At 49.2% G+C, this 9,338-nt stretch overlaps 1 protein-coding gene across 2 annotated transcripts in view; it reads left to right on the top strand.

Annotated features, from left to right (window-relative positions):
* Window positions 1-1,449: 1,449 nt before the first annotated feature.
* The window catches only part of LOC128701851 (protein Wnt-2b-A-like), a 109,114-nt gene continuing 101,225 nt past the window's right edge, over window positions 1,450-9,338 (top strand). For both annotated transcript variants that reach the window (XM_070099801.1, XM_070099800.1), the window contains exon 1: window positions 1,450-1,587. In XM_070099801.1, coding sequence (XP_069955902.1) covers window positions 1,493-1,587 — 95 coding nt within the window. In that variant the 5' untranslated portion in view covers window positions 1,450-1,492. The remainder of the gene's footprint in view (window positions 1,588-9,338) is intronic.

Raw genomic sequence — 9,338 nt, 5'->3', positions numbered from 1 at the left:
TACTGGCAGACCGCCGCTAGTGCCCTATGGTGGGTCAGTGTACTGGCAGACACCTATCAGTGCCCCGTGGTGGGTCAGTGTGTACTGGGAGATCCCCACTAGTGCCCCGTGGTGGGTCAGTGTGTACTGGGAGACCCCCACTAGTGCCCTGTGGTGGGTCAGTGTACTGGCAGACCCCCACCAGTACCCCGTAGTGGGTCAGTGTACTGGCAGACCCTCACCAGTACCCCGTGGTGGGTCAGTGTACTGGCAGACCCCCACCAATACCCCGTGGTGGGTCAGTGTACTGGCAGACCCTCACCAGTACCCCGTGGTGGGTCAGTGTACTGGCAGACCCTCACCAGTGCCCCGTGGTGGGTCAGTGTACTGGCAGACCCTCACCAGTGCTCCGTGGTGGATCAGTGTACTGACAGACCCTCACCAATACTCAGTGGTGGGTCAGTGTGTACTGGCAGACCCGTACACATGCCCCGTGGTGGGTCAGTGTGTACTGGCAGACCCCCACCAGTGCCCGGTGGTGGGTCAGTGTGTACTGGCAGACCCCCACCAATGCCTCGTGGTAGGTCAGTGTGTACTGGCAGACCCCACCAGTGCCCAGTGGTGGGTCAGTGTGTACTGGTAGACCCCCACCTGTGTCCCGTGGTGGGTCAGTGTGTACTGGCAGACCCCCACCAGTGCCCTGCACCACTGACACGCACAACGGTGATGGGCACCGGTGCACATTAGCCTCCATTAACTGGTCAAAATCAGTGGCGCGATCACACTGAGGTCAGGTGCACTTAGAACTTCACTTACTGGAGGTTCCTGGGGTAGGGAGCTAAGGTGTGTGTGGGATGTGTGGGGATTTCACACCCTCCGCTGGGATGTGTTTGGCTGGAGATGGTAGAGTGCGTGGTTGCGTTTCCAGGCTTGTGTGTGTGTGTTTGTGTGTGTGTGTGTGTGTGGAGGTGTGTTGATGGCCGCCTCCCACATCTGTAAAGCTGGGCTTGGCTCCTCCAGTGTGCTTCTTGGTGTTACGAAGGAAGAACGCAGTGCGGGTTCCTTCCTGGGTGCGTGTGTGTGTGTGCTGTGGCTGGAGTGTGAGAAGTGTTGCGTGCAGAGCAGTGTTGGTGGAGGCTGCAGCCGGGGCCAGGCAGGTCACACAACCAGTCTACACTTGTAAACATGCGCGTGTTGTGGAGGCCAAAAAAAAAGGGAATTTGCTAAGACCTTGATCCCTTCTACAGGACCTCTGAGGGAGTCTGTGGCCAGACTCAGAGGAGAACTGAACAAGAGGACTTACGGAGAAGTTGACGAGGTGAAGGCCTCTTGTTGCCACGAGGATTTACTTGAGTGAGAAGCTTGAGGTAGCAGTGGAGGTGGTGTCCCCTGCAGTGCCTCTGTGGGACGCACAATGAGGCTGGGAGCTCCCTGGCCTCCTGTGGGAGTCCAGAAGCCTGGCCGGAGTGGACGCTGAGGACGCGAAGGCGCGGCATGTGAGGCAGTGACTACCATGAGGTGGTGGGAGGCTGGAGCCGTGGGTCTGGCCCTGCTGCAAGTGTTGGCCTTGCTTCTCCTGCTCCTGCAACCTGCACAAGCAACCTGGTGGTGAGTACTGCACATAACCCCCACCCCACTCTCTCACTTCCTCTCCCCCAAGCTCTGCATGATGCTCTTACTCTCCTGCTCTTGGTGGAACTGGCTGCTGCTGGTGATACAGCTCTGGTGATAGTGGGCAGAACGGGTGGGTGAGCCTGCTGCAGCAACTATCACCAGTGGTGGTGGTGAAGGTTGCAATTACCAGCACCGTCCAGAGTTAGCGGGTGTGTGGCGCTGCTGGTGGTGTAACCAGGGTCTCTCTGGACACCTCCAGCACCGGCAGTCACCAGAGCAGCACTGTGGGAGTGAGATGTTGTCACAGCCTCTGTAGCTAGCATTTACCTTGTAGCTCTGTCCAATATGGTATTCAACAAGTGTTCTAGTGATAGCGCCGGTATAAACAAACAAAAAATTCACGGGACGTCAGGACGGGAGCAAAAATCCTGCTCAAACTCCTGAGTGTTCTGACGTGTTGATGTGATGAATATTGTCTTTTGATAAGTGATGCGTTGATAGTGACGATAGAGGACATGTAAATATCAAAACAGGTCTTGCTTCCATTGTGGCTGCAAGAGAAGGTGGGGAGGAAAGCAGGAAAAAGAGAATACGAAAGGAGGAAAAATGGAGAATAGAAAAGAAGGAAAAATAGAGGGACTAGGAGAGAACAAAGGTGATGGTGGGCGAGCGAACAGACTGGCAGCTCTGTCATTAGCGGGACGGAAACAGAAAACAAAACAAAAAAAAATGGGCGGTTGAAAAAACAAGTTTTGGAATGCTAATAAGTAGTAATGAGGAGGGTGGTGGAGGATGTGGAATGTGTGTAGTGAAGTTCCCGGTGTGTGTGTGGAACCCTGCCAACCACAAATATTGATGGGAGAACTTACAGACTTTCGTTTCTGATGTGTGATGGCACGCAAGTATTTTTTTTTATTGAGTTAACTTTGTAGTTCCAGTACTGCTAGACCGAACAAGTTAGGATTGAATGTGGTTATTGTGATGGTTCCTTTCGTGGTTGTTGTTGTGGCTGCAGGTGAGTGTTGTAGTGACTCTTGGTATGGTTGTGGTTGCAGATGAGTGTTGTAGTGACTCTTGGTATGGTTGTGGCTGCAGGTGAGTGTTGTAGTGACTCTTGGTATGGTTGTGGTTGCAGGTGAGTGTTGTAGTGACTCTTGGTATGGTTGTGGTTGCAGATGAGTGTTGTAGTGACTTGGTATGGTTGCGGTTGCAGGTGAGTGTTGTAGTGACTTGGTATGGTTGTGGTTGCAGGTGAGTGTTGTAGTGACTCTTGGTATGGTTGTGGTTGCAGATCAGTGTTGTAGTGACTCTTGGTATGGTTGTGGTTGCAGATGAGTGTTGTAGTGACTCTTGGTATGGTTGTGGTTGCAGGTGAGTGTTGTAGTGACTCTTGGTATGGTTGTGGTTGCAGGTGAGTGTTGTAGTGACTTGGTATGGTTGTGGTTGCAGGTGAGTGTTGTAGTGACTCTTGGTATGGTTGTGGTTGCAGGTGAGTGTTGTAGTGACTCTTGGTATGGTTGTGGTTGCAGATGAGTGTTGTAGTGACTCTTGGTATGGTTGTGGTTGCAGGTGAGTGTTGTAGTGACTCTTGGTATGGTTGTGGTTGCAGGTGAGTGTTGTAGTGACTTGGTATGGTTGTGGTTGCAGGTGAGTGTTGTAGTGACTCTTGGTATGGTTGTGGTTGCAGGTGAGTGTTGTAGTGACTTGGTATGGTTGTGGTTGCAGGTGAGTGTTGTAGTGACTCTTGGTATGGTTGTGGTTGCAGGTGAGTGTTGTAGTGACTTGGTATGGTTGTGGTTGCAGGTGAGTGTTGTAGTGACTCTTGGTATGGTTGTGGTTGCAGGTGAGTGCTGTAGTGACTCTTGGTATGGTTGTGGTTGCAGGTGAGTGTTGTAGTGACTCTTGGTATGGTTGTGACTGCAGGTGAGTGTTGTAGTGATTCTTGGTATGGTTGTGGTTGCAGTCGAGTGTTGTAGTGACTCTTGGTATGGTTGTGGTTGCAGGTGAGTGTTGTAGTGACTCTTGGTATGGTTGTGGTTGCAGGTGAGTGTTGTAGTGACTCTTGGTATGGTTGTGGTTGCAGGTGAGTGCTGTAGTGACTCTTGGTATGGTTGTGGTTGCAGGTGAGTGTTGTAGTGACTCTTGGTATGGTTGTGGTTGCAGGTGAGTGTTGTAGTGACTCTTGGTATGGTTGTGGTTGCAGGTGAGTGCTGTAGTGACTCTTGGTATGGTTGTGGTTGCAGGTGAGTGTTGTAGTGACTTGGTATGGTTGTGGTTGCAGGTGAGTGCTGTAGTGACTCTTGGTATGGTTGTGGTTGCAGGTGAGTGCTGTAGTGACTCTTGGTATGGTTGTGGTTGCAGGTGAGTGCTGTAGTGACTTGATGTGGTTGTAGAGACTTCTTGCTACGACTGTGGTGGTCAGAACATTAAATATTTTAAGTGTTCCTGCCGCTGTGCTGATACAAGACTGCATGAACACATGCACAGTACACATGTTCACTGCAGGACCTACATGTGACCGGTGTCTTGTGTTGCATGGTTGCAACCTGAAACTTTGCCTGCTGGCAGCCTGTTTGTGTCGCAATCAGTTGATGGAGGGTGGAGCTTCCATCACTACTTCCACTAAGCCCACTCTGGTTTAATTGTTCACAGTGAAATGTGGTCACTGGTTCCTATTTTACCAGTTTAATGCTGCAGGCAGCCGCAGTCATGCACAGCCATCATACCCTGTTGATCCAGCTCTTCCTACAGAAGGCTGCCTGTTTTCTCTTGGTGTAAGCTAAGATAAAATAAGATCTGTTTCTGATTTTTAACCCGGGGGAGTGTTAGTCACCCTGGATAGCCCCAGAAAGTCAGTGTGTCATCGAGGACTGTCTTATTTCCATTGTGGTCCTTCAGTCTTGCCCCCCCCTAGGATGCGATCCACACCAGTCGACTAACACCCATGTACCTACTTACTTGCTAGGTGAGCAGGGACACCACGTGCAAAGAAACACACCCAGTGTTTCTACCCGGCCCGGGATCCACCACGAGAGCGTTGCGTACCAGGCCACGGGGCACCGTATTTTTCTGGTTGTTATGACTTCTAAGATTATTTAGGACGTGTACCAATCACGTATAACATGTAAATAATCTTTAGGGACACTGTGGATGTTGTAGATAAAACCCGTGGTGCCTCTCCGTGGAAATTATGTAATGATCCAGTTATATTTCTTACATATACTAGCAGAAGAGTGAAAGTTCGTAAATACTTGAGTATGACACAGTGCTCTTTGAGTTTATTCAACAATCTTACTGTATCTCTGACTCTAGCAAGTTGTTATTGTACTGTATACTTGAGTATTTTCATGTGTTTAGTATCAATTAGGACTCTGCTAGTAACGTTATCAGTATCTTTATAACTTAGATGTGTTAATGATTCTGTATGGCCTAGGAGCTTTCTTTGTATATTTCCCATCTTGATTTTTCTCCCCTGCCTTTCTGCTAGCACAGAAATATATTAAACAGGAGAAAGCAAGTGATCTGACTCTAACTGACTTGACTCTAGCTGACCTGACTCTAGTTGACCTGACTCTAGTTGACATGACTCTAGCTGACCTGGCTCTAGCTCTGAAACTTAAAGTAACCCAACCTGCCATCTTCTTGACCATTTACGAATTTACTTCGTTATGTTCAGTGAATGACTGGTTATCTGACAGTTTTCTAAGTCTTGTACCTCCTTCCTTCGTTCTGTGTGAAAGTCTTCCTATTTATCATATCCTGTCTTTGTTGTTGAGTCCTTCCTTCTTTCCCTCTCAGAGAAATTTTGTCTTCTTTCTAAATTTTGTATTTGTACACCTCCAGTATAACTACTGTTGTAACTACAAACACTGAAGACGGTACACCGCCAGTATAACTGCTGTTGTAACTACAAACACTGAAGACGGTACACCGCCAGCATAACTACTGTTGTAACTACAAACACTGAAGACGGTACACCGCCAGCATAACTACTGTTGTAACTACAAACACTGAAGACGGTACACCGCCAGCATAACTGCTGTTGTAACTACAAACACTGAAGACGGTACACCGCCAGCATAACTACTGTTGTAACTACAAACACTGAAGACGGTACACCGCCAGCATAACTACTGTTGTAACTACAAACACTGAAGACGGTACACCGCCAGCATAACTGCTGTTGTAACTACAAACACTGAAGACGGTACACCGCCAGTATAACTGCTGTTGTAACTACAAACACTGAAGACGGTACACCGCCAGCATAACTACTGTTGTAACTACAAACACTGAAGACGGTACACCGCCAGTATAACTGCTGTTGTAACTACAAACACTGAAGACGGTACACCGCCAGTATAACTGCTGTTGTAACTACAAACACTGAAGACGGTACACCGCCAGTATAACTGCTGTTGTAACTACAAACACTGAAGACGGTACACCGCCAGCATAACTACTGTTGTAACTACAAACACTGAAGACGGTACACCGCCAGTATAACTGCTGTTGTAACTACAAACACTGAAGACGGTACACCGCCAGCATAACTGCTGTTGTAACTACAAACACTGAAGACGGTACACCGCCAGCATAACTACTGTTGTAACTACAAACACTGAAGACGGTACACCGCCAGCATAACTACTGTTGTAACTACAAACACTGAAGACGGTACACCGCCAGCATAACTGCTGTTGTAACTACAAACACTGAAGACGGTACACCGCCAGCATAACTACTGTTGTAACTACAAACACTGAAGACAGTCCTATAAGTCCTATAAGAAAGTTTGTTCATATCTATAGTTTGTGAGCAACTTTCGCGGCGACTTTCATACTTATTTTGGTATCATCTGACGAAGGTAACACAGTGATGGGCAGAGTTTTATCTATCATAGTTGAAGACGAGACAATGTCTGGCTAACTACTGTGTCTAGTGGTACTCCATATTTTTTGATGGCACAATTCTATCACAAATTTTAATATATATTCCCCGACTTTTCTTGTAATACATTGTGATCTTCAGTAGGTCATCACTCCATTAGTCATATTTGCCAAATGTGTTTGAAAAATCTGTGTAAATGATGTATATAGTTTTAATATTCTACTAGTGCGTCTTGATACTGTCGTGGTCGACTGTGTTGCAACACGTTAGTTAGAAGTACCTTGATGTCCTATTAGTGGCACTTGTGTCCTTTTACCTAACATTATTGACAATTCTACCAAAATCACTATTTTTTTCCAATAGGCCGGATATTCCATGACCGAAACTATTTTAACCTGGGCTGTGTAATTAATATCTTTCCATAATACTCCTGGTTTGTCTTCTTAATATTGTCATCCTTCTCGGTGTGATCTCCAGTATAAACTTTGTAAGCTTCCGTCTGCGACTTTTCCAGACACTGGTGTCCGATATGTCTAATAACTGCTTCCCACAGAGGTCAAGGCAGTTCCTCTGTGGGTAGAAGTTTGCAAAGAGCGAAACGTTGTCACGATACGTGCGATAGAAAAAAAAATGTGTATTTGTGAAACGTTAGAACGTGTGAACTGCAACAAGCTAGCAGGGGGAGGCGTCACCTGGCTATCAGCTGCAACAAGCTAGCAGGGAGAAGCTTCACCTGGCTATCAGCTGCAAGAAGCTAGCAGTGAGAGGCTTCACCTGGCTATCAGCTGCAACAAGCTAGCAGGGAGAAGCTTCACCTGGCTATCAGCTGCAAGAAGCTAGCAGTGAGAGGCTTCACCTGGCTATCAGCTGCAACAAGCTAGCAGGGAGAGGCTTCACCTGGCTATCAGCTGCAACAAGCTAGCAGGGAGAAGCTTCACCTGGCTATCAGCTGCAAGAAGCTAGCAGTGAGAGGCTTCACCTGGCTATGAGCTGCAACAAGCTAGCAGGGAGAGGCTTCACCTGGCTATCAGCTGCAACAAGCTAGCAGGGAGAGGCTTCACCTGGCTATCAGCTGCAAGAAGCTAGCAGGGAGAGGCTTCACCTGGCTATCAGCTGCAACAAGCTAGCAGTGAGAGGCTTCACCTGGCTATCAGCTGCAACAAGCTAGGAGTGAGAGGCTTTACCTGGCTATCAGCTGCAACAAGCTAGCAGGGAGAAGCTTCACCTGGCTATCAGCTGCAAGAAGCTAGCAGGGAGAGGCTTCACCTGGCTATCAGCTGCAAGAAGCTAGCAGGGAGAGGCTTCACCTGGCTATCAGCTGCAACAAGCTAGCAGTGAAAGGCTTCACCTGGCTATCAGCTACAACAAGCTAGCAGTGAGAGGCTTCACCTGACTATCAGCTGCAACAAGCTAGCAGTGAGAGGCTTCACCTGGCTATCAGCTGCAACAAGCTAGCAGTGAGAGGCTTCACCTGGCTATCAGCTGCAACAAGCTAGCAGGGAGAGGCTTCACCTGGCTATCAGCTGCAACAAGCTAGCAGGGAGAGGCTTCACCTGGCTATCAGCTGCAACAAGCTAGCAGTGAGAGGCTAAACCTAGCTATCAGCTGCAACAAGCTAGCAGGGAGAGGCTTCACCTGGCTATCAGCTGCAACAAGCTAGCAGGGAGAGGCTTCACCTGGCTATCAGCTGCAACAAGCTAGCAGGGAGAGGCTTCACCTGGCTATCAGCTGCAACAAGCTAGCAGGGAGAGGCTTCACCTGGCTATCAGCTGCAACAAGCTAGCAGGGAGAGGCGTCACCTGGCTATCAGCTGCAACAAGCTAGCAGGGAGAGGCTTCACCTGGCTATCAGCTGCAACAAACTAGCAGTGAGAGGCTTCACCTGGCTATCAGCTGCAACAAGCTAGCAGTGAGAGGCTTCACCTGGCAATCAGCTGCAACAAGCTAGCAGTGAGAGGCGTCACCTGGCTATCAGCTGCAACAAGCTAGCAGTGAGAGGCTTCACCTGGCTATCAGCTGCAACAAGCTAGCAGTGAGAGGCTTCACCTGGCTATCAGCTGCAACAAGCTAGCAGGGAGAGGCTTCACCTGGCTATCAGCTGCAACAAGCTAGCAGGGAGAGGCTTCACCTGGCTATCAGCTGCAACAAGCTAGCAGGGAGAGGCTTCACCTGGCTATCAGCTGCAACAAGCTAGCAGTGAGAGGCTTCACCTGGCAATCAGCTGCAACAAGCTAGCAGGGAGAGGCTTCACCTGGCTATCAGCTGCAACAAGCTAGCAGTGAGAGGCTTCACCTGGCTATCAGCTGCAACAAGCTAGCAGGGAGAGGCTTCACATGGCTATCAGCTGCAACAATCTACCAGGTAGAGGCTTCACCTGGCTATCAGCTGCAACAAGCTAGCAGTGAGAGGCTTCACCTGGCTATCAGCTGCAACAAGCTAGCAGGGAGAGGCTTCACCTGGCTATCAGCTGCAACAAGCTAGCAGGGAGAGGCTTCACCTGGCTATCAGCTGCAACAAGCTAGCAGTGAAAGGCTTCACCTGGCTATCAGCTACAACAAGCTAGCAGTGAGAGGCTTCACCTGACTATCAGCTGCAACAAGCTAGCAGTGAGAGGCTTCACCTGGCAATCAGCTGCAACAAGCTAGCAGGGAGAGGCGTCACCTGGCTATCAGCTGCAACAAGCTAGCAGGGAGAGGCGTCACCTGGCTATCAGCTGCAACAAGCTAGCAGGGAGAGGCTTCACCTGGCTATCAGCTGCAACAAGCTAGCAGGGAGAGGCTTCACCTGGCTATCAGCTGCAACAAGCTAGCAGGGAGAGGCTTCACCTGGCTATCAGCTGCAACAAGCTAGCAGTGA

This window comes from Cherax quadricarinatus, chromosome 69, assembly GCF_038502225.1.
Source record: "Cherax quadricarinatus isolate ZL_2023a chromosome 69, ASM3850222v1, whole genome shotgun sequence".
NCBI lineage: Eukaryota > Metazoa > Arthropoda > Malacostraca > Decapoda > Parastacidae > Cherax > Cherax quadricarinatus.
Note: the sequence above shows the minus strand (reverse complement) of the source record. Positions and strands in the feature narration are given on the sequence as shown.